The sequence below is a fragment of the Mytilus galloprovincialis genome, chromosome 14 (genome assembly GCF_965363235.1).
Source record: "Mytilus galloprovincialis chromosome 14, xbMytGall1.hap1.1, whole genome shotgun sequence".
In the NCBI taxonomy this organism is placed as follows: Eukaryota; Metazoa; Mollusca; class Bivalvia; order Mytilida; family Mytilidae; genus Mytilus; species Mytilus galloprovincialis.
The window spans coordinates 60,107,235-60,133,444 of NC_134851.1; the positions used below are offsets into that span (position 1 = coordinate 60,107,235).

The window sequence follows — 26,210 nt, forward strand, 5'->3', positions numbered from 1 at the left end:
GGCCAGGTGAGCTCAAAAGAAATCTTAGATCATGGTCTCGCCAATAATATTTTGGCCGGGAAAGCTAAAAAGAAATATTGGAATATTGTCTCAAAAATATTTTTCCCCAAATACACAGCTGAAGAACATGAAAGATTGCTTTTATCTTGATTTTTGAAAATAAATGTTACACTTGGATTCAGGAAATAATATGTACATTTATCCTCTACAAAAGACAATTATTATTCAATAAAGAAGTGATTTACAAGGTTAATCGAGTCTAAAGGTTTGATTACATCACAAACTTTACAATTTTTAATACCTGAAAATTCAGAGGACCTGATCATTATACAATTAAAAAATCAAAATATATTTATATCTTTATTAAAATAATTTGAAAAATAAAATAGCTACAACAAATATTTATATAACAAATAATTATGACAAAGTAAGGAAAATCCAGATAAAATGTTTCATGGGCACAACGTGATACCATAGGCGGATCCAGGGGGGCTGGGGGCCTGGGCCCCCCTTTCGTGGGAAAAATTTAGTTGATCATATGAAAATGTCTGGATCCGGCACTGACGACCGCAGAGGTCGAACCATGACCAGTTAGAGCAGTATAAACATAACATTCAAGCTCTGAATTCGGATTGTGATATTTGTTACAGCATAGGTTTCTGACATTCAGAACCCGAAAAAATGTAATTGACCAATGAATCGATACAAATGGGGTCAAGGTCAGATGATAACTGTCATAGAGAAATGTTCCATAGAGAAATGTTCACCTGATAATTAATCTATACACCAAGAGTATCAGTCACATTGCTACGATACAGACCAAAAACATATACTTAATATTGACCAATGAAAATGAGGTAAAGGCCACACGATACTCCCTAGACCGCCACGTACACTTTACAGTCATTCCTTACACCAAACATAGTTGACTTACTGTTTAAAGCACTTGAAAAAAATGACAAAGCACAAAAACTTGACAATCACCAATGAGCCATGAAAATAAGGTCAAGGTCAGATAAAACATGACAGACTGACATGTATCCCATAACAATCATTCGATACACCATATATAAGTATTTGAGAAACGGACCTGATCACGTTACATTGATGCTGATGACTGATTCATGAAATAAGGTCAAGGTCAGGTGAAGTCTGCTTGTCAGCGATGTAGGCATTGCAAGGAACCAATATAACAAATAGTATTCTTATTACTCATAGTAATCGAGAAATGACACTTCAAGCAGCCACTGAACCATAAAAATAAGGTCAAAGACAACAAACATATGATAGTCATAAGCTTCGCAACATAATGTATCTGCATACAAGCTATGTGTTATAGGAGTCTCAGATACAAGCTATGTGTTATAGTAGTCTCAGATACAAGCTATGTGTTATAGTAGTCTCAGAAACAAGCTATGTGTTATAGTAGTCTCAGATACAAGCTATGTGTTATAGTAGTCTCAGATACAATGTGTTATAGTAGTCTCAGAAACAAGCTATGTGTTATAGCAGTCTCAGATACAAGCTATGTGTTATACTAGTCTCAGATACAAGCTATGTGTTATAGTAGTCTCAGATACATCTCAGATACAAGCTATGTGTTATAGTAGTCTCAGATACAAGCTATGTGTTATACATGTAGTAGTCTCAGATACAAGCTATGTGTTATAGTAGTCTCAGATACAAGCTATGAGTTATAGTAGTATCAGATACAAGCTATGTGTTATAGTAGTCTCAGATACAATGTGTTATAGTAGTCTCAGAAACAAGCTATGTGTTATAGTAGTGTCAGATACAAGCTATGTGTTATACTAGTCTCAGATACAAGCTATGTGTTATAGTAGTCTCAGATACATCTCAGATACAAGCTATGTGTTATAGTAGTCTCAGATACATCTCAGATACAAGATATGTGTTATAGTAGTCTCAGATACAAGCTATGTGTTATACATGTAGTAGTCTCAGATACAAGCTATGTGTTATAGTAGTCTCAGATACAAGCTATGTGTTATAGTAGTCTCAGATACAAGCTATGTGTTATAGTAGTCTCAGATACAAGCTATGTGTTATAGTAGTCTCAGATACAAGATATGTGTTACAGTAGTCTCAGATACAAGCTATGTGTTATAGTAGTCTCAGATACAAGCTATGTGTTATAGTAGTCTCAGATACAAGATATGTGTTATAGTAGTCTCAGATACAAGCTATGTGTTATAGTAGTCTCAGATACAAGCTATGTGTTATAGTAGTCTCAGATACAAGATATGTGTTATAGTAGTCTCAGATGCAAGCTATATGTTCTAGTAGTCTCAGATACAAGCTATGTGTTATAGTAGTCTCAGATACAAGATGTGTGTTATAGTAGTCTCAGATACAAGCTATGTGTTATAGTAGTCTCAGATACAAGCCATGTGTTATAGTAGTCTCAGATGCAAGATATGAAGCATCAACGGCTTATATCTTCTGAAATATTTAGTTTTAAGCCTCGGTCACACTTGAACGGATAGCTCGAACGGATATTTTTTTTAATCTGTTCATGTCCGTTCTTGTCCGTTAGACGTCCTTATATATCCGTTTCATGTCCGTTTAGCGTACGTTTTATCTGTCGACGTCCGTTCTGTCCGGCGGAAAATTTTGAGCATTTCAAAACTTTGAACGGACGTCCAACGGATGAAGTGTCCATTGAACGTCTGGTAGGCGTCTGTTTTGTACGGTATTCGTCCGTTTCGTTTCCGTTTTATTTTCGTTGCTTGTCCGTTATACCGTTGGAGATCAGGTAGACCAATTCAGCAACGGATTTCTACCGGACGTTTAATGGATAACGGATAATGAACAGATCTAAAACGGATACATGCCAATTGAAAATTTCGCGACAGAAATACCAATTATTGGTATGTCAGATTGCTTGAGTGTCATGTATTCATTATATGCATAATCGATCTTAGAGTAAGAGCACGTCTTCACTATTAAGCAGCTGTTATTCAGGCCAGATACCACCCTTTGGTGGAATTTTGAAGAACAAACCAAAACCAGTTACACAGAAACTTTTTGAATATTTATGAGAATTTAAAGGTATTATTATTGTCATCTTTAATTTTTCTGTATATCTTGTTCCTGCGTGTCTGCTTTATTTGGTCAGTACATCAACGAACTCCCAACGGATAACAATTTTGTCAAAGACAACTTTTATTTTAATCCGTCATGTGTCCGTTCGTGCTATTATACAAATAGTTTAAGCCTCCGCCACCATATAGGAATACCTAATATAAGTCTGGCATACTGCAACAATACACAATATATAATGTAGACTAAAATATCTATGAGCGCAGATCCGATGTATTTGGTATAAAGACGTCATTTACAGTCCGAGAAGAACATTACCTTGTGCAATGTAGCACGGTAGCTGAACTTCAACATTGATTCCTTTATGAAATTAAAATTTAAGACAAAATTGAATACATGCAAATCACCACCAGATAATATAGGGAATATGCGGCAGAGAAACAATGATAGCAAAAAATACCTATTCTAAACTACAGTACACCATTGTTTAGTTAACCTACTTTTTTGCATGAAATTCTTTGTGTAAAAAATGTTTATTTAGAAATCGTGTTTTTCAAGCTGAAATCCCTTTCTTCAATGAAAACTTCAAATGAGTAGTAGTTTAATCTAGTTTAAACTCATTACATGCTTCTAACAGGCAAAACTTTATCCGATTCTGATAATTTAAAGAGAAAGACAGCCAATTAAGAATCATATTAAATCAGTCCTAAATTGTAGCTACATAATTATGAATCAATATCACAAAATTTTGCAGGTCAGCAAAACGTAGAATTGATGAAAACATGCAAGAATTCGATCTTATCTAAAGTCGCATATGGTTTTAATAGGGCTTTTCACGGTTAGTTCGGCCATATTGGATAGGGGGCATATTTTCATAATGAAGGTAAAAACAAAGACCGATGAACCTTGAAAATGAGGTCAAGGTCAGATGAACCATGCCAGGCAGACATGTACAGCTAACAATGCTTCTATACAACATATATAGTTGACCCATTACTTATAGTTTAAGAAAAATAGACCAAACACAAAAACTTAACACTGTGCAATGAACCGTGAAATGAGGTCACGGTCAAATAAAACCTGCGCGACTGACATAAAGATCATAAATTATTTTCATACACCAAATATAGTTGACCTATGGCATATAGTGTTAGATAAAAAGACCAAAACTCAAAAACTTAACTTTGACCACTGAACCTAAAATGAGGTCAAGGTCACATGACATCTGCCCGCTAGACATGTACACCTTACAATAATTCCATACAAAAATATAGTAGACCTATTGCATATAGTATGAGAAAAACAGACCAAAACACAAAAATTTAACTACATGTATAACCACTGAACCATGAAAATGAGGTCAAGGTCAGATGACACCTGTCAGTTGGACATGTACACCTTACAGTCCTTCCATACACCGAATATACTAGCCCTATTGCTTATAGTATCTGAGATATGGACTTGACCACCAAAACTTAACCTTGTTCACTGATCCATGAAATGAGGTCGAGGTCAAGTGAAAACTGTCTGAGGACCTTGCAAGGTACGCACATATCAAATATAGTTATCCTATTACTTATAATTAGAGAGAATTCAACATTACAAAAAAATTGAACTTTTTTTTCAAGTGGTCACTGAACCATGAAAATGAGGTCAAGGACATTGGACAGGTGACTGACGGAAACTTCGTAACATGAAGCATCTATATACAAAGTATGAAGCATCCAGGTCTTCCACCTTTTAAAATATAAAGCTTTTAAGAAGTGAGCTAACGCCGCCGCCGTCACCGCCGGATCACTATCCCTATGTCGAGCTTTCTGCAACAAAAGTTGCAGGCTCGACAAAAATCTGCCCCCTATCCAATATGGCCGAACTAACCGTGAAGAGCCCTTTTTCAAAGCTTTAGAGGTATCTATATCTTGGCGATGCTTGACAGTAGTATAAATATTCATTTTATCAAGTTTATACCTCGCATTGTTGATGTAATATTAGCTTAGGAAATTTTTGGGAACTAATGATTTTTAACTAGTGAAGTCTTGCTGGTGGGCAAGATGCATCTTCTGCAGTAGATTTTCGGTAGAGTATCCCTTTTCACATAAAATCTAAAATGTAAAATTAATCTTACGATAAAAATGTTTAGTTGTATTGTTAAAAAATATTTTACACTTATGATTTAATTTTACAATGTTTTTTTGTGAAAAGGGCTCAAGATGTGCAGCTTGGATTCTCAAAAAACCTCTCTTCATATAATGAAGTTTTGAGAAAATTATTACCCATTTATTGTTGAGCCCTCAACTTGTGTTGAAAAGTAAGAGATAGCGATTCTATATTCCATTGTCGGCAACGTCCACAAATATTCACTCTGTGGTTAAATTTTTCAAGATTTTAATTTTCTTTAACCATCCTGGATTTCTACTCCACTTGGACAGAAGCTTGTTAATGATGAAAAGCTAGTATCTAGAAGGAAATTTTGTAAAAATATATTTCCTGTTTTCCATACATTCTTATACATGTAATATATGGACTCTTTTTTCTGCCAGTTAATATTACATACAGCATGCAGTTACAAGTTCTTAAAACATTAATTATATTCATAAAGTTGTCAAGACACCGGGTTCCACAAAACCCTTCTGAATTTTATATATTTCTTATAAATAAGTATTCCCATATATGTATTAGTCCAAAGGAAGACCCATCACACTTACCATACACATGTTTCAAACTACTAGACAAGTCCTGAATGTTATGTTCTTAAGGAGAATCGGCAATTACCAATATTTCCGTCTTTAGTTTGACTCTTCAATGGCTTCACCTTGTATTTTTTGTCCATCTGATGAGTTAAGGATATTTGCTGGTCATGTTTTGGAATTTTTGTCAGATTTTCGAAATCCTCTGATTTTATCCATTTGAATACCTTAAAATATTTTGCCCATGAACCCCCATTTTTCTTTTCATAAATCTTTATCATGTATGATTATAAGCCGTTTGTCAAAGTTTTATAAAATTTTATTTATTTCTTAATAGTTTTTGAGAACTTTAACTGGTCAATGATAAAGCTATGAAAAATCAAGAGAGAACATTTTCCCGCCAAAATTTTGATGGCTTATATCTCGAAAACAAGCACATTAACCCCTATAATTTTTTAGCTTTTTTGGATCCTCAATGAATCCCCTATCAATATATACTAGTTTTATAGAAAGTTATTTATTTTGAAACTGAGCAGCGAACATCCTTAAGCCTTTTTCCAACTGATTTTTATAGTTCATTCTTATGTTGTACTGTAATACCACTGTCCCAGGTTAGAGGGAGGGTTGGGATCCTGCTAACATGTTTAACCCTGCAACATTATTTATGTATGTGCCTGTCCCAAGTCAGAAGCCTGTAATTCAGTGGTTGTCATTTGTTTATGTGTTACATATTTGTTTTTGTTCATTTTTTTATATATAAATAAGGCCGCTAGTTTTCTTGTTTGAATTGCTTTCCATTGTCTTATGGGGACCTTTTATAGCTGACTATGGGGTATGGACTTTGCTCATTGTTGAAGGCCGTACGATGACCAATAGTTGTTAATGTCTGTGTCATTTTAGTCTTTTGTGGATAGTTGTCTCATTGGCAATCATACCACATCTTTTTTATATTCAACCCTCAGCTTCTGGTCTTATAGCTGACTCATAAAACCTGAACCCAAATTTTAGAAACCCTTATGATGTAGTTTCTGAGAAAGATACTATGAAAAATATTCATTGAATGGACTGAAGGATGGAAGGACTGAAATAACATTAACGGTACCAATTTTCCTGCACAAGATTTCGACAATACATGTCTCTTCAGTGATGATGCTCGTGGCCAAAATATTTGAAATCCAAAGCTGATATAAAAGATGAAGAGCTATTATCCAAAAGGTCCAAAAAGAAAGATGGACGGACAGACAGAGGTACAACAGTAAACTAACACTTTGTTTTAAAGCAGGGGTATAATTACTTGGATGCAAAATCTAATAGAAAGCAGAAACACATTTTATAGAAAAATGCCATCTTTATTGAAAAAGGCATGCAAATATAAGTACATTATAAATTTCTTATGAAATATCAAAATGAGACTTTAAATATGGTACAACTTTCTTTATTTTCTAAATACAATAATAACTTGGGTAATCCCTTAAACTTGTTCAAATCTAGAAATACTAATTATCCTTAAGAGACCAAATTCATTAAACAAAGAATTTACAATTTTGAATCATCTGAAATTTTTACCTAATGAATGAAATCTTCATCTTCTTATTCTATGACTTTAAACTCATAGTAAAGTTTATTTTATGCAACATGGCATTTTGTTCATAGAAATAAAATAACTAAAAATTCTAAAATGCTAAAATTACTATAAAAATTGTTTTTTTCTTTCTTCTTCATCAAACCAATACCTATTTACAACCTTGTACTCCAACTCACAACTGATATAGTTATTTGTATAAAAATAATCTGAAAGACAAAGAAGTGTCGAAAGAAATATTAAGACGAAAAGAGAAAAAAATCAGATTAAGTATAACAGTTAAAAATATTTTTTATCCTCATTTTACCAAGAAAATTATTCATATATGAAATTATCAGGAGAAAAAAGACAACCTTCTGATCTTAAATTTCTTAAAAATACAATATCACGATGTCTTTAATACATAGAATATACTGTCATACATAATTAAAATGTCCTGTTACCCTCTGTATTGAATTTAAACCAGTCAAATATAAATATTCACTTTTGATCTGGTTAAAAAAAAACAATAACAGGGGACCAGTTAAATGTTAAAATTAATAAAAATCACTTGTATAATTTAAAAACATACACCTGTACAATAATGGATAAAACATTAAAAAAATATCTATAATTTAAATCAGTACATGTTACCATGGCAACAAAATAATAATTTGTGGTCTTTTCTTTTTTACATCTTTTTCTGATTGATATATGTGATGCCGATATGTGTGAAGAAATGAAATGTAAATGAATTAAATGAGAGAAAAAAAGAACTTTGTTCCGTTATTGACATTATGATTTCCAAGTAACCATGGTAACTTGTGTATACATGTAATTTGATTGTGTTATAGTCTATATAATGGAAATTAAATAACTAATTTTAAATAACATTTATTTTTTAGACAGCACATACAAGTTCATTCTAATTCTAAAAATTCATTTACAAAAAAAAATATCATCAGGCAAATTTTGCTCAGATCTTTATCAGTAACATGCTTGTCACCTTGATGTTTTATTTACATTTGTTCAAGCACTAATGTGCTATTGTCACAGATCAAATATCAACTAATGTTCACTTCCTGATAGTATCATTCTAAAAATCTGTGTCAATTGAATTTCCTGTTCATTAAAAACAATTTTTTTCCTCTACAGATCTGTATCGTACCAAGAATGGCTTCCGTCATGTTGAGGAGGCAGTGTTGATTCTATATTCTCAAAGTTTAAATCTGGTCCAGAATGATGAGACTGTGGGCCCAGGTCTGGGATGTTGTCCAATGGACCGTAGTTGCTGCCATGCTGACTTCCAATATCTAGGCCTTGCATGGAATCAATGGGCAGTTGAGGATCATAACCTGAAAAGAGGGAAAAAAATCATCACAATGCTGAATAATTTAATGTTGGATGATGCCTGTCTTCTGATTGGCTGACAGTGTGTTACCTATTAGCTCATAGACATAATTTTGTCATGTGACTGATGTCATGAACTTATTTTCATGATGTTATGTATTCTGGCTTAAAATTTCCTTAAACTGGTATGATTTAAATTACCTCCCTTTGCATTTAAATGCTGAAAACCTTGAATAACTTATATTCAAGATGAACGATTATATTTATACAATTGGACAGGTTAACTTGCAAATAATTAACTACCCCCACAACAAAAAACTGATTTTGTGCTTTAGCAATCAATGTAAAGCAGTGTACTTGTTTCTCTGTCTGGTGAATCAACGCCTGTGTGAATCCTTTTCGGACGAGTTATTTATATTTTTTTTCTATGAAGCAATTTAACTTTTTTAAACTCCTATCCTGTGTGTGACCTTGACCTTACCTCCTCTCATGTCCCCTCCACTATGCATGCTGCCTTGACTACCATGGTGTTGTGGTGGTTGATACATCTGATCCCTGTAAGACTCATCCTGTCCGAAACCTCCAGCCACATCATCAAATCCTGGTGGCTAAAAAGAGAAAACGTAAATTGAAAAAAAAAAATTCAAAAAGAAAGACTTGTACTTCTCTTTTAAAAATATTAAATAATCAAGTTTTTAGATGGATGAAATTTAAATAAATGAAGAATATATGTCCATGGGAGCCCCTGCTTGCAAAAATACTACTAATTCAGTAATTTTTCACTTGACAAAGGGACGTAACTTGAAAATAGTAAAAAAATGACGCTAACCAAATTCTAACTTGAATTGTATTTGGAGGTAATTAGCATTTCATAACAATTGGTTGATGCAAGCTCATATTTGAGAACATACACTATTTTGGAAGTACAAAACAAGTGAAACTGCGAGCTACTGCTCACTGATGATACCCCCGCCGCAAGTGGATAATATTAATAGTGTAAAAATATGCAAGTGTTCGGTAAACAGGAAGTTGTCGAGTGATGAATCTGAAAACGCATCACACGGTATAGCTGACTTATATAAATCCTGAAACCAAATTTCAGAAATCCTTGTATTGTAGTTCCTTTGAAAAATGTGACGAAAATTTTCAACTTGGCTATCATGTGTAAAATCATACAAGTGTTCGGTAAACAGGAAGTTGTCGAGTGATGAATCTGAAAACGCATCACACGGTATAGCTGACTTATATAAATCCTGAAACCAAATTTCAGAAATCCTTGTATTGTAGTTCCTGAGAAAAATGTGACGAAAATTTTCAACTTGGCTATCATGTGTAAAATCATACAAGTGTTCGGTAAACAGGAAGTTGTCGAGGGATGAATCTGAAAACGCATCACACGGTATAGCTGACTTATATAAATCCTGAAACCAAATTTCAGAAATCCTTGTATTGTAGTTCCTGAGAAAAATGTGACGAAAATTTTCAACTTGGCTATCATGTGTAAAATCATACAAGTGTTCGGTAAACAGGAAGTTGTCAAGTGATGAATCTGAAAACGCATCACACGGTATGGCTGACATATATAAATGTTGATACCAAATTACAGAAAGGGTGGATGTGTAGTTCCTGAGAAAAATGTGACGAAAGTTTCATGGGACGGACTGACTGACGGACTGATGGACGGACTGACGGACTGATGGACGGACGGACGGACGGACAGACAGAGGTAAAACAGTATACCCCCCCTTTTTTAAAGCGGGGGTATAAAAACAAGGGTTTAACCTCAATACCAACATTTTTAGATATTTTGTTCATATCATTTTTTAATAATTCAATGTCACGATTTTTTTTTATAGCATAAATACATATCTACCATTTCAATCCATACATATTAAATGATAATTGAATTCTGTCCTATTAAATTAAGACAGCATCATAGAATATGTAAACAACTTACCTCAGACCATGGCATATTCTGGTCTCCCCTGAACAAGGAACTAGTCAGTTCTACAGACAGACGTTTCTTGTAATCTTGTGGTTTATCTTCAGACATCCTGAACAAAACAGCTGCTGCATATGTGGCTGTAATAAATGTTCAATGGCTAGCAATTGATTTTTTTAATAATTACTTTCGTCACTAGTCATATTAACATACAAAGCAAAATTCAGTGATGACATAGAAACGTCACTAGTCATATTAACATACAATGCAAAATTCAGTGATGACATAGAAACATTCTTTTTTTTATCAAAATTTCCATTTAAATTTTTTAGGAAAAAATTTTCACATCACAATATTGGATTTTTTCAGTCAAAAGGAAAGAAAATGTATGAAATTATTAGCCTGTCATTTATGTTGCCAGAAAAATAGCAATAAACTGAAAATCAATGGACTTTCACACTCAAGGATGTCTCTTAGGTACATCTTATCTCAGACCTGATATCCTTCAACGAAATTGTAGCTGAGAAATTACCTTTTTTGCATCACGTTTACACATCACACTCTTAGCAGTGTGAAATGATAATTATGAGAGGAATTCATAACCGGTCACATTTATAACGGAATGACCAATTTGAATTGATAAGCTGTTTCAAATAAAGACATGATATTCCATTGTCTTGGGGATGAATATAAAGCCAAGTTTTTACCAGCCGCAATTGTTTGCACCTGTCCTAAGTCAGGAATCTGATGTTCAGTAGTTGTCGTTTGTTAATGTGGTTTATACGTGTTTATTGTTTCTTATACAGATTAGACAGTTGTTTTTCCTATTTAAATGGTTTTACACTAGTAACTTTTTTGGGGCCCTTTATAGCTTGCTGTTCAGTGTGAGTCAGGGCTCTGTGATGAAAACTGACTTTGACCTATAATGGTTTTCTTTATCAAATTGTGACTTTGATGGAGAATTGTCTAGTTGACACTCATCTTCTTATATCTATTTAGAGCAAACATTTCATCAGAAATTTTTACAAATTAAAGATGTGTTATAACTTTATCTTCTTACCAACTCCTTCATTTCTGGAGTGTAACAGTTCTGTAAGAGGAGCAGTGGCACCCTCTTGTTCAATGAGCTCAGCTCCCTCCTTATCAGCAGCCAGTTCACACAGTACTCCGGCGGCTACTCTCTGTATGTTCTCAATAGGTGAATACAACAGCTGTAAAATAGGACAGTTATATTTATTCAGCATGTTCAAAATAGTCACTCATTATCATGAGCTTCATTCTAAAAATGTGGACACAGTCAACTCTTTTACACACCTATGATGTTACAAAAAGAAGCATTCAATACTTTAAATTACATTTTTTAGCCAGGATCATGAAAAGACGATTTTAATCAAGTTTTCATTTGATTTACCTGTGCACTTTATTGTGGGACCTCGTGTCATCATGAATGATAAATTTTATTGTGTAATGAAGTTGATTAAGGAATAACGCAAGATTGCAGTGTAGCCAATCAGAATAATGTATTATAATGAAACATACATCTAATGTAATTATTCCAAGATAAATTATTGTAATATAACATTGAGGGTGTCTTATTAAACAGAATATCTCTCATAAAAGATGTGTCATGAAAGAAGAAGCAAAAGTGAATTGGTGAGTTTACTTTTTGAAGTTGTCTACACCAAGAATACCAATGACATCTTGAAATTGTGAGAACTTTTATTTTACAATCCTTACCTGTACAAAGAGTGGTATACATGACAAGCCTCTGATGACCGCTCTGTTGTGTCCTTCTCTGGCCAGTATGTGGAGAGCTCCTACTGTACCTTCTACAATATCCTCCATACGAACGCCATCAACGTAGCCAGATCCCTGACCATTGGACGAAATTGAGGCTCTCTGAAAACCAAAATATTGTCATATAAATCATAATATTGAAATAAAGTTTAAATTACCATTTGTTTTGTGAAAATGCTTGTGCCAATACAGGAATATGACAGTAGATTTCTATTTATTGAGACCATTTTTTTTATCACTTACTTTTATACAATACATGCACAAGTGCATGTTTTAAATCTTTTACCATTTTTTACAGGCTTCCTACAATCTGTAAATTAAAGATTTAGTTGGTAAATCACAAAATAAAGAGGCCACAAATATTCCCCCATTTAAAGACCTCATGATCACTTCATCAGACAAAATTGCTGGACTATCCTTACTATTTCAGAATTTACAATAAATTTTTAACCATTTTGACATTTACGGTAGCCGAAAAATGACTATTTGACGAATGACGGTAAAGGGCATTACTACCCTTAAATATCCACTAAAAAAATCAAGTTGTCCTCAATCCACAAAAATACGAAAATAAATAAATATCCAGATAACAAATTACCCTTTGTGTGTCTTGGTGGGCTCTCAACAAAAGGTGGACAATTCTTGGCAGGGCACCATGTTCTCTCAGTGGAGCATGATTAGCTGGGCACAGTGCCAAATTTCTGATCAGACCAACTACAGCCTTGATCAATGGCCATCTGCTTGGTGGATGTAACAGTTTGACAAGGACAGGAAGTCCATAATGTAATCGCACTGCATTCTGGGCCATCTCTGAATCAGGATGACGACTGGTCAAATGACGCAATGCACACACCTGAAAACACAAGAAACATAATTATTACATTGTCATTAAAGAAATTTCTCTGAATAGTTTTTTTTTAATACTTCTAAGCGTCTCCGTGGAAAATACTTAAATTCCACCAATGTTGTCAACATTATTATGAAACCATTTACAAATGTTCTGTAAAAGTATGAACTTATGTTTTTTCTCTAATAAAAGTTATTGTTTGTAAATTTTTATGTAAACAAACTGTTCATGCAATTTAAGTCTTTAATTGATTACTTGTCTCATTTGCAATCATAACACTTGCCTTATTTTACCATTTTTAATTGATCAAGTTTTTATCAAGATTTTGAAATTCCAAAATTTTCATCGAATTTCTCACAATTTCTGAAGTTTCCTTTGAGAATTTGATTTCATCTTTGTTAACCAACTGACTGATGCAATCTACAGAATTCTATATATTGACTACTAAACAAATGTCAAATAGTACAATATTTACTCCTTATTAACTGATATCCATTTGTAATTTTGCTATTTTGAATAAGACATCTGTGCTATTAAAACCAGCTGTATTTGTTTGTACCGGTCCCGAGTAAGGTGTCTGTTGTTCAGTAGTTGTTGTTTGTTGATATGGTTCAGAAGTGTTTCTTGTTTTTACAAAGACTTGAGATTATTGATTTTACTGTTTGCACTAGTAATTTTTTCAGGCACAATTTGCTTGCTGTTCAGTGTGACCTATGTTTTTTTTGGGTCTCATTGGTACTCATACCACATCTTCGTATATCTATGTACTTACAGCTGGTTCAGTGATGTCCTCCCGATCTCCAGCCTGTAGAATGGTTCTGACGAGAGCCTCGATACCTCCGACCTGTGACACGATGATCTTATTACGTTGGTTATTACAAGTCATGTTGGACAGGATACCAGCAGAACAGGTAACCATGTTGAGATCGTTGGATGACAGAAGCTGTACCAACATTTGTAAGAGTGTTTCCATGTTGTCCTGTAAACAGAAATAATCATCTTATAAACAACAGTAAGAACATTTCTCTAATTCTTCGTCAATTTATCCATTTTTGCACCCATTGTATAAAAAAATTTAATCAACGTGTGGTTTGTTTGATCTCAGTTCTTCATTGGTTAAAATCTGATTATGACGTCGAATTTTCTTGCTTTACTATTGTGACGGCATGAAAAAAGGCGACCATGCCTGATGACGTCACATAGAAAGAACACATCTTTTTTCCAGATCATTCGAAAAGAAGGAATACGTTTGCCTACATATTGTTTCAAAATCATTAGAGAAACAGATTCTACCACTGCATCTCGTGTAATACGATATTTATCCACTCTCGACAGTTAAATTTTAAATGTTTGAAATGCTCGGCGAGCCTCACGTTTTAAATTTGAAAATTTAACTGTCTCGAGTGGATAAATATTGTATCACACTCAATGCAGTGGTAGAATCTATATATATCAGAATCTTATTCAGTAATGATAAAACATAGGTATGTAAAATACGGAACCAAGTTCTAAGAGGAGCATCATTTTCCAAAAATAATCAAATTAGATGTCAGTTGTTCACAAAAGAAAATATACAGACTTTTCCATAACATCATATTTTTGTGAAAAATACAATTTATACATACAACATGTACAAGTTGACCAATACTTCTTTCACTTGAGGGGTGATGCTCAATAATTTGTCAGCAAATATATGTTGATTGACATTTGGTACATGTTGAACAAGTGAAACTGCGAGCTACTGCTCACTGATGATACCCCCGCCGCAAGTGGATAATATTAATAGTGTAAAAATATGCAAGTGTTCGGTAAACAGGAAGTTGTCAAGTGATGAATCTGAAAACGCATCACACGGTATAGCTGACTTATATAAATCCTGAAACCAAATTTCAGAAATCCTTGTATTGTAGTTCCTGAGAAAAATGTGACGAAAATTTTCAACTTGGCTATCAGTGTAAAATCATACAAGTGTTCGGTAAACAGGAAGTTGTCGAGTGATGAATCTGAAAACGCATCACACGGTATAGCTGACTTATATAAATCCTGAAACCAAATTTCAGAAATCCTTGTATTGTAGTTGCTGAGAAAAATGTGACGAAAATTTTCAACTTGGCTATCATGTGTAAAATCATACAAGTGTTCGGTAAACAGGAAGTTGTCAAGTGATGAATCTGAAAACGCATCACACGGTATGGCTAACATATATAAATGTTGATACCAAATTACAGAAAGGGTGGATGTGTAGTTCCTGAGAAAAATGTGACGAAAATTTTCAACTTGGCTATCATGTGTAAAATCATACAAGTGTTCGGTAAACAGGAAGTTGTCAAGTGATGAATCTGAAAACGCATCACACGGTATGGCTAACATATATACATGTTGATACCAAATTAAAGAAAGGGTGGATGTGTAGTTCCTGAGAAAAATGTGACGAAAGTTTCATGGGACGGACTGACTGACGGACTGATGGACGGACTGACGGACTGACAGACAGAGGTAAAACAGTATACCCCCCCCTTTTTAAAGCGGGGGTATAATAATGTGGAAAATGGTAATGCTGATATACAAGTCAGATTATAATAAAATAACCTATCTATAATACATTTAACTTTTGTAACATATGGTCTAGATATTCGAAGAGAAGGAATATGTAGACAGACAAAAAACTGGTTTAATCCTCCTTTTATTGTTATACGTAGTCTCAGAGTTGGGTGTGATTGTAAAACTAATCAAACTTTGATATTTCCTGATATCCTTAAAATGTATCCTGTATTACACAAACTACCAACATAACTTAACACTTATTAAAATAGATATTATAAAGGTAACCACATTATTGCACCTGTCCTAAGTACAGTATTATTTAAGGGCCAGCTGAGGACCACCTCAAGTGGAAATTTTTCCCTGTGTTTAAGACCCATGGGTGGACGTCTGCTGTTATCTGCTCTTATGTCGGGCTGTTATCTGCTTGACATATTCGCCATTTCCATTCTCAAATTTTATTAATCAACTTACTGCTTTAGTGGCTGCATCAGACAAATTTCTCAATGTCCATAAACAATTCTGTACTAATCTTTGACTCTGATGGGCTAGATGCATAGCTAATGCTTGCATACCACCTGAAAACATACAAAAGAAATCTTATTATAAACTGTAAATAATCACTACAAATAATATAACGTATAGCGGGTTATTTTCATGGGGTGTAAATTTTCGCGGATAGAACAAATTCGCCAAATTTAATTCTGCCAATAGAAAAGTGCACATGTAAAGGTATCGATAAAAGTTTTGAATCCGCCAAAATAATAACCGCCAAGATATTTCGTATACCTTATTCAATGAAAATTGTGAAATTTTACACCTACGAAAATAACCCGCTGTATGGTAATTTTAAATCAGTTATAAACTACTCATGTATTTATTTATTTGCCAATAGCTTTGTAGTAATAATTTATAACTTCATATTGGGGAGAATTATTTTAGTTGAATTTTTGACTTCATATCAGGGAAAAAATCAGTGTATCCCAAGCATCCATTAACATTGAAAAAATATTCTAGTCATCTAGGCAGATTTTTTGAAATTGTATTTGTATGGGGATCTATTGTTCAAATCATAAGCAACCTAAAAAGATTTAAAGGTAACTCATCCTTTCATTTACCAATAGTAATAAACCAACAAACATACTGAATTACTAAATCAAAATTCTTTGTCAAATTGTTTATCTCTTTTAGACAAACACTAATTTTGATCATTGAGAAGCTTAACAACACAATTAAAATGTTTGGCTGATTTTAAAGAGTTATCTCCCTGTAGTGTTAGGTACCACCTTTATTCAGAGTACTGTAGAATCATCGTCCTGGATACCAACTTCTTAGGTAAAGGTGAACTATAAATGTTTGTCTTTTTCAAAATTTTTATAAAACCAAAAATTATTGGTACCCAGCAAAATAAATTCACAGTGAACTGATTCATGATTTTTTACACTACAGTAAAACCTGATTAAACCGAACCCTAAATAAACCGGAAACCTGTCTAATCCAAACTTGTTTTGAAGACCAATCATATCACATTGTATGCATTGTGAACCTTATGAAACCGAATACCTGCCAAAACCGAATAAAATCTCAAGTCCCGAAAGGGTTCGGTTTAGTCAGGTTTCACTGTATTTCAATTTACTCACCAGCCTCTACGACAGCAGGTTTGTTACTTGAACATACAGATAAAACCTTGAGGACACGAGATGTTGTCCACAGCAGTTTCTCGTAGGTATAAGATCTCATAATTCTAACAAGTTCTCCTGGACCACCACTGGCAAGGATTATCAACTGAAAGGAAATAATACACAAATGAACCAGTTACTCATAAAATAAGTAAATAAATATTTTCTTAAGCTGATGCTTCAACCGCATTGGTACACAACACCATATTACAATTATTTGCATTTTCTAGAAATCAAGATATTTAAAGCAAATTTCATGCAAAATTGATGTTAATAAGCATAATGTGTTTAATACAAGTATAAATTGGTTGAAGTATTTATGTTTCCAAATGAAATTTAAATTTTAATTCCTGCGGTTGAAGTCATAAAACTTTGCTCAGTGCTTGGAGCACAAAAATCATGCTCGAAAAACAAATCCTGTATTTTGATTGGTTGATTCTCGAGTCTGAGTACAAAAATCTTGCTCGAAAGTTTTATGACTGTGAGACCTGATCTGTATTTTCTAACTAAAGTACATCTATGTTGTAATAACAAATGATAGATATGTGGATGAAAATAACACAGTCGGAAACCAGGTTGAAATAGAACAAAAGAATCGAAGCTCTCTATTAGAGAAGGCGATAAATGTTTACTGTATTGTTTACTATAGTGACAAATTTTTAAAAAGTTAATAGAAACAATCAAAACTGCAATTTTCTTCTCAATTACGAGGTGTTTTATTTCAAAAACACCATTTGCATAAGTTTTCAATTTATCTAGTACATAGTTAAGCAGAACAATTAGATATCAAGTCGACGACATGGGTATCTTTCAAGTTGGATGACAAAAATGCATAACCTCCGATTTTTTGGAAAAAATTACCACGGACGGAAAAGATATCAATCTATTAGTTCAGTAATTTTCGTGTCTGCCCTTCCATTATGTGACTGAAGAAAAAATTCCAAAAAATAGGTAACAATTGTATCGAAAAGAGAAAATCGAGTGCACCTTTTTATGTTAGGGCGTGTTTGAGTTGAGTATTTTGTCTTGATATCGTTCAAAGTAAGAATATTTCATACATCGTCTCGCTTCAGATTCTATCATTTTTATATATTAAAGCTACAGGTTGACTTTATAACACAAAAAAATAACAGTACTAAAAGATGAAATATATGGGTCAAGTGAAATACCTATCTAATGAGTCACAAAAACAGGGAAGGTGTGTTCGAATAGCTATTTTTTTACTGAAAGTACTTGACGACAGTCTTACAAGTTGGATGATGAAAATGCATATCTTCGAAAAATTCTAATTTTTTGTGTGTGATAACTAGGGTTTATAGTCTTCAACCACTAAAAAAATCTAGTCTGCCCTTCCACGAAATATTTAATTAGATTTTTTTTAAATGTTTATGATTTTTCGAAAATTCCACCTAACAACCGATCAGACAATAGTTTTAAGTTGAATCAATGCAGACAATATCATTAACTGATGCTCATTAGCTAGTTGATACATTTGTCTTTTAAAATATAACTGACATATAAGGATCGTATTGGTGCAATGTGGATAAATTTATCGGTTTCCAAGAGCAAAATTGGTAGCGCGTCATCGCTACAATGGCTTCCATTTTTACGATTGTGAAAATGAACTGGCGTAATGGGGAGATAATTTTGACGAAGTAGGATCCTGACTGAACAGGCTGAATTTAAAAAAGGTTCTTCAGAAATGGATCACTTTTGGTAGGATTTTTGTTTTCATGATGTGTATGTATGTAAATTCTTGTTTTCAATTGATGTTATTACTTCTACAATGATAAAGGATTACAAGCAGTGTTCAAACTGCTTCAAATCTCATTCATGGATGAATAAAAAGCAAAATAAAATTTGAGTCTGGAATCGTTTTGGAGACATTAGAGTTTATAAACCAACCTTGCTTTCTTGGTTTCCGTAAGCTAGAATTTGTAAACAATCTGTTGTTATGGCAAGAAACTTGACATTGTTTCTCTGTAGTAATGCCACCATCTTCTGTAGACCCCCAGCAAGCCTGACAGCCATCTTGGAACCATCTTGATGTAACAGGAGATTGTGCAATGTTGTGATAGCATAAAATAGAACTGATTCAATGGGTGAACTGAAAATACAAAACAAATGTTAGTTTTTGTATCAGAGCATAATGAATTGACTATCATTATTTTTGTTGGTTTTTTCTATATTTTTTTTTATCAAAGAGAAACAAATTGCATGGAGAAGGAATACATCAGAGACTAAAAATTATTTGATGATTCTACCTTGCAGATTTTTATATATAAAAATGTAATGTCAGCCATGTAGTTGAGGAAAAATAAAGAACTGAAGAAGGCCAATGGCCGAAACTTTCCCTATTGGAATTTTAAAAACAAGAATATATATATATTTCAAAGGCAGTAACATGGGATTTTTAAATAATGAACTTTCTATTAAACCTTTTTATTATCCTCTTAGGAGAATAAAATTAGAATTCATCTGATCAACATAGATGCCAACCCCCTTTTGACACAATCAGTAACAAACTATCAAATTTTCCGTATTTTTGAAAAGTTTTCAGTAATTATTTATAAACGTGCATTTACCAATAAAAATTACTGACGAGTGGTTGCAAAGTGAAGTGCCCTAAAATTTGTCGTTTAACATGTTGTCTGTAGTATGTATTCCATTCATTAATTGTTCAGATGTTCTTAACTCGTACATTTTCGTTTTGTCAAGGAGAAGTAGAGAAAGGGGGAAAGCTCCTTCATAAAATGCAAGTTTGCCTCTTCGGAAGTCAGTTAGTTACTCAACAATAGGTTGATAACTCCTGAGGAACCGGAAGCATTACATTGGCGTTTTCTTAATACCGTACCAGGACGGAAAAGTAATGATACAAATCCGCGTTTTACAAAATTGAACTGCAATGATTGGTAATCCGTAACTATTCGACTTTGACCGTAACAGCGTAGTTTTTATCGCAAAATCGGAAAAACTACGCAAAAATCGTAATGGTTGGCATCTATGTGATCAATATTGTTGGTTATAGATTCCAGCTACTGACATTGTTTATCATCTCAATTACATGTTTTAGTGATCTTTTATTTGTCTTTGTTGGTAAACTTCTTTACATGTTTTTTTAGTCTATTTTTAGGTAATATCCATTTGACACGTTCAGTAAATATAATAAATAGTATAAATTCTTATTCTTGTTGTTATTTGTTACTGTAAATTCAGAAAATATTGCATGCATTTATTATTGCAATTTTGTCATTTTCGACTTTAATGCGATTTTAATTTTTACGATTTTGAGAAAAATCCTGTTTCATTTATATAACAAATTTCAAAATACGAGTTTAAATTATTGCGTTTACAACTCTGTTGCATTATTCGCAATAATAACCAGATGCTCCGCAGGGCGTAGCTTTATACGACCGCAGAGGTTGAACCCTGAACGGTTGGGGCAAGTATGGACACAACATTCAAGCTGGATTCAGCTCTAAATTTGGATTGTGATTAAATAGTTGACACAGCATAGGTTTCTGACACAGAATGAATGTGTTCTAATGAACTTAAAATTTTTGTTTTCTCTTAGAGCAATTCACTATGCTGTTGAATATTAATCCTCTCAAAAAAATGTTTGAAGAAATTTTCTTTTTTATTTATGAAATTTCAAATGAGAAAAATTGAACCCAATTTTTTTAATCACATCCCCCTTTCCCTTATTCCAAAACTAATCTCAATTAAAATTTCTAATGGAGTTTGCAACAATAACTACTCATTTAAATACATCATAAAATATTAAGATGTAAAAAAACTGCTTGTTATCACTGAATGGTAAAGATTATTTTAATTTATCAGTTGGTAGTAAAAAGTGAATATACATTGTATATTGTATATAACAAAGATTTAAGTTGATTCTGGACAAAGAAAGATAACTCCAATTAAAAAAAAATCTTGCTATTGCACAACATTTTGCAATTAGATATTTCTTGCTTACTATTCTGGACAAAGAAAGATAACTCTAATTAAATTTCTTTTTGATATTTCACAATATTGTGCAATTAGATATTTCTTGCCATTGCGCAATACTGTGCAATTGAAAAGACTTGCTATTGCACAATACTTGATATAATAATTTTAGATCCTGATTTGGACCAACTTGAAAACTGGGCCCATAATAAAAAATCTAAGTACATTTTTGGATTCAGCATATCAAAGAACCCCAAGATTTCAATTTTTGTTAAAATCAGACTAAGTTTAATTTTGGACCCTTTGGACTTTAGTGTAGACCAATTTGAAAACAGGACCAAAAATGAAGAATCTACATACACAGTTAGATTTGGTATATCAAAGAAACCCATTTATTCAATTTTTGATGAAATCAAACAAAGTTTAATTTTGGACCCCGATTTGGACCAACTTGAAAACTGGGCCAATAATCAAGAATCTAAGTACATTTTTAGATTCAGCATATCAAAGAACCTAACTGATTCATTTTTTGTCAAAATCAAACACTAAGTTTAATTTTGGACCCTTTGGACCTTAATGTAGACCAATTTGAAAACGGGACCAAAAGTTAAGAATCTACATACACAGTTAGATTCGGCATATCAAAGAACCCCAATTATTCAATTTTGATGAAATCAAACAAAGTTTAATTTTGGACCCTTTGGGCCCCTTATTCTGTTGGGACCAAAACTCCCAAAATCAATACCAACCTTCCTTTTATGGTCATAAACCTTGTGTTTAAATATCATAGATTTCTATTTACTTAATTATACTAACGTTATGGTGCGAAAACCAAGAAAAATGCTTATTTGGGTCCCTTTTTGACCCCTAATTCCTAAACTGTTGGGACCTAAACTCCCAAAATCAATACCAGCCTTCCTTTTGTAGTCATTAACATTGTGTTTAAATTTCATTGATTTCTATTTACTTAAACTAAAGTTATTGTGCGAAAACCAAGAATAATGCTTATTTGGGCCCTTTTTTGGCCCCTAATTCCTAAACTGTTGAAACCAAAACTCCCAAAATCAATCCCAACCGTTCTTTTGTGGTCATAAACCTTGTGTCAAAATTTTATAGATTTCTATTAATTTAAACTAAAGTTATAGTGCGAAAACCAAGAAAATGCTTATTTGGGCCCTTTTTGGCCCCTAATTCCTAAAATAATGGGACCAAAACTCCCAAATTCCATACCAACCTTCCTTTTGTGGTCATAAACCTTGTGTTAAAATTTCATAGATTTCCATTCACTTTTACTTAAGTTAGAGTGCGAAAACTAAAAGTATTCGGACGACGAAGACGACGCCAACGTGATAGCAATATACGAAGAAATTTTTTTCAAATTTTGCAGTCGTATAAAAACCTCTCAATCATTTCTGAATTTACAGTATTTTCTCTTTGTTTCAATACCTTAAAAGTTTGACTAGAGCTGGTATTCCACCAGATTTGAAGATGGCGAGTAATCCCTGGCGGTGATGTGAAAGATTATGTAATGTTCCAGCAGCACAACGGGTGGTTTCCATGTCATTTGTATTGTTCATGGCTCGTACTAATGCTGCAACCATCTGTGGGGAATTCATGATGGCATGCCGACTGGCCTCTTTCTTGGACAACTGGTGGACCATCATGGCGGCCTGACTGACCACCACTTGATCTTCATCGTTAAGAAGCTTGGTCAGTTCAGGAATAGCTCTGGTAGCTAAATCTGCATCATCCTGAATAAAAATTAAATATTTTATATTTTGATAGAAAGTTATTCATTTTCTTGGTCCATGTTATGGCATCTCTATTTTCAATCATTTATCATTCTTGTGCCGCCCATATTTAACTCTTTTATGAATGTATTTGATTTTTGGTGTTTTAACGCCTTTTAACATGTTTAGGCACTTCATTTAGGCTATTCCGTGGCAGTCAGTTTCATTGGTGGAGGAAGCAAAATTCATGGTATTATAGTGAAGGATCAGCATTTCATACCAGGTTTATGGAACATTCTTACAGTTACTGGTCTAAAGTTTTTTAGGAAATTACTTCATGATAGCATATTGTAGAGCATATTGTAGTTTTACAAAATAACTGAGGTTGAGAAGTTCCAAATTACCTGATAGTTTATAAGGTTGACAACAGCATGTTTCAGCATTTGAGATGGCTCAGCTAATCTCTGCACTGCCGTTGGTTGATCAGGGTATTAACAATTTACCTGATAGTTTATAAGGTTAACAACAGCATGTTTCAGCATATCAGATGGCTCAGCCAATCTTTGCATTGCCATCTGTTGATCAGAGTATTAACAATTTACAATTTACCTGATAGTTTATAAGGTTGACAACAGCATGTTTCAGCATTTGAGATGGCTCAGCCAATCTTTGCATTGCCATCTGTTGATCAGGGTATTAACAATTAACAATTTACCTGATAGTTTATAAGGTTGACAACAGCATGTTTCAGCATTTGAGATGGCTCAGCCAATCTTTGCATTGCCATCTGTTGATCAGGGTATTAACAATTAACAATTTACCTGATAGTTTATAAGGTTGACAACAGCATGTTTCAGCATTTGAGATGGCTCAGCCAATCTTTGCATTGCCATCTGTTGATCAGAGTATTAACAATTAACAATTTACCTGATAGTTTATAAGGTTGACAACAGCATGTTTCAGCATTTGAGATGGCTCAGCCAATCTCTGCACTGCCGTTGGTTGATCAGGGTGCATTTGTGTTGATGGTATAGCCATGCCTTCCTCCATGGTTTCTGGGAACATGGCTGCTCTCACACGCTGTGAACGTGTCTGGTTTAACTGTTGGTTAACTTCTGCAATGGTAAAAACAGAAATACATATCTTCAACTTCAAAAAGATTTCAGAATTTAAACTTCTTATTTTTTTTTTTACAAAATTATTCTATAATGATGTCTTTAAGCTAAGGTTATACAGTTGAAGTGTAACAACATTCCACATCTCTTTATTTCTGTTGAGGAATCCTTATTTGCTTTGCCCTTCATTCTACTAATGCACGATTTAGTATAGACCTTTTCTCATTGTTGTTTCTGATTGATAGTGCGAGTTATCAGTGTTTGTAACATGTAATAATTGGGAGTCCAGTTACTGACAAAGTCATAGCCAATGAAACAACTGTCCAGCAGAGTTCACATAATGTGTATGTAAGCAGTAGATTAAATTATATACTGTGGATTCATTTATTTCTAGTGGGTACCAATTTTCGTGGTTTGAGGAAAACTTGCATATTCGTGGATATTTAATTTCGTGGTTTTGGGAAAGTATACATACATTTCTTTAGAAAATTTGTAATTTGTTGAGTATTGAAATTCGTGGTTCCCCTGTACCCACGAAAATTGGTATCCAACGAATATTAATGAATTCACAGTATAATAATATCACTTTTCTGATTCAAATGTCTTATGTTTCTACCCTTCCAAACCTACCATCGACTTGATCCTGTGTATATTGTGGATTGCTGTAATTTTGTTCGGCCCAGTCTAACATCATCCTGGTTGTGTCCATGTTATCTCCCCCTGATTCGTTCATATCCTCTGGTTCATGGTGATTTCCTTTGCTGCTGATGGAAGGAGCCTAAATAACAACAGTCAAAATATTATAAATAATCTGATGATACAAAGTTACAGACTTTAAGTTTGAATACATATACTATACATATAAACTAATGATCAATTCTAAATGGCATTTAGAATTGATCAAATGGACACCCACCCCCTCTTTTTAGTTTTCTCAGCATTTTAGACGATCACTATCCTGACTATTGTTCAATTTTTCATACAATTTCAAACACTTTTTCACCATTTTTGTTCCTTAGAGTTTATTAACTAATTTGAACGGTTCAATTTGTGAATCCAAAAACACTTGTACAGAGCTCATATTTATCCAGCTTTGTTAGATTGTGCCACTGCATGAAGACACAAAATAAACCATTGTTAATTTTTCTTAATAATTGGAATATGAACTTTACAAGGACTCCATGGCACATACATGTATGTGTAATGTGGCTACAATTTGTATAAATAATTTGTTAACTCTTTTAAGTATTTACATTGGTTGTGGCTCCTGACTGGATACCAGAATCCATGTATTGGTTCTGTTGCCACATCATGGTCTGTTGGTTTTTGTCCAGCGGCATGTCCGACAGGTCCATGTAGTTATTCCCTCCCGACACTGAAAAACAAATATATTTGTTACAATAGAGAGCATCAGTAATTATCTTGTTTACAGTCTTTTTCCTAATAAAGAATTTGGTCAATTTCTTAAAATGATAAGACATGGACAATACAATTTAGAGCTAAACAGAACAGAACTTCTTTTAGTTAAGTCTTTTTAGGTTATCAAGTTACTGTTTGACTGACAAATATTTGATGTTTCATCTAACTCATGCATTAACCATTTGCAGATATTTTACATTTGAGGTGCACCTAAAACATATCAGGTTATCATGATATAGTGCTTTCTGTAGGAAGTGTTTTTTTCTTCTTTCTAAGTAGCCTTTAATTTCTACAATTTTGACGATCTTTTCGACTGACAGTGGTAATAGTAAAAGTTGCATGTAAGCACATCCTACATGTACTTCTACTTGTTAGACTAGCAAACCAATAACAAGACTTTAATCATGTTTTAAAATAACCAAACAAGCATGACAAGCATGTACTAGTAATAAATGAAATGTAAATGCATGTACATGTATGACAGCTGACATGGAGTTCACGGAAAACAATGCATAGTCACTAAGCAAT

General features: G+C 33.4%; 1 protein-coding gene across 5 annotated transcripts in view; it reads right to left on the reverse strand.

Moving 5' to 3' along the window:
• Window positions 1-7,078: 7,078 nt before the first annotated feature.
• LOC143058968 (catenin beta-like) overlaps window positions 7,079-26,210 on the reverse strand; it is a 35,206-nt gene continuing 16,074 nt past the window's right edge. For 3 of the 5 annotated variants that reach the window (XM_076232447.1, XM_076232449.1, XM_076232448.1), the window contains exons 3-16: window positions 25,517-25,638; window positions 24,894-25,041; window positions 24,076-24,263; window positions 22,865-23,169; window positions 19,373-19,574; window positions 17,429-17,573; window positions 16,263-16,366; window positions 14,020-14,226; window positions 12,999-13,253; window positions 12,341-12,502; window positions 11,664-11,814; window positions 10,619-10,743; window positions 9,143-9,269; window positions 7,079-8,666 (exon numbers count right to left, since the gene is read on the reverse strand). In XM_076232447.1, the coding sequence (XP_076088562.1) occupies window positions 8,461-8,666; window positions 9,143-9,269; window positions 10,619-10,743; window positions 11,664-11,814; window positions 12,341-12,502; window positions 12,999-13,253; window positions 14,020-14,226; window positions 16,263-16,366; window positions 17,429-17,573; window positions 19,373-19,574; window positions 22,865-23,169; window positions 24,076-24,263; window positions 24,894-25,041; window positions 25,517-25,638 (2,447 nt within the window). In that variant the 3' untranslated portion in view covers window positions 7,079-8,460. Of the gene's footprint in view, window positions 8,667-9,142; window positions 9,270-10,618; window positions 10,744-11,663; window positions 11,815-12,340; window positions 12,503-12,998; window positions 13,254-14,019; window positions 14,227-16,262; window positions 16,367-17,428; window positions 17,574-19,372; window positions 19,575-22,864; window positions 23,170-23,552; window positions 23,659-23,757; window positions 23,845-24,075; window positions 24,264-24,893; window positions 25,042-25,516; window positions 25,639-26,210 lie in introns of those variants that run through there. The other 2 variants (XM_076232450.1, XM_076232451.1) reach the window with 2 other exon arrangements.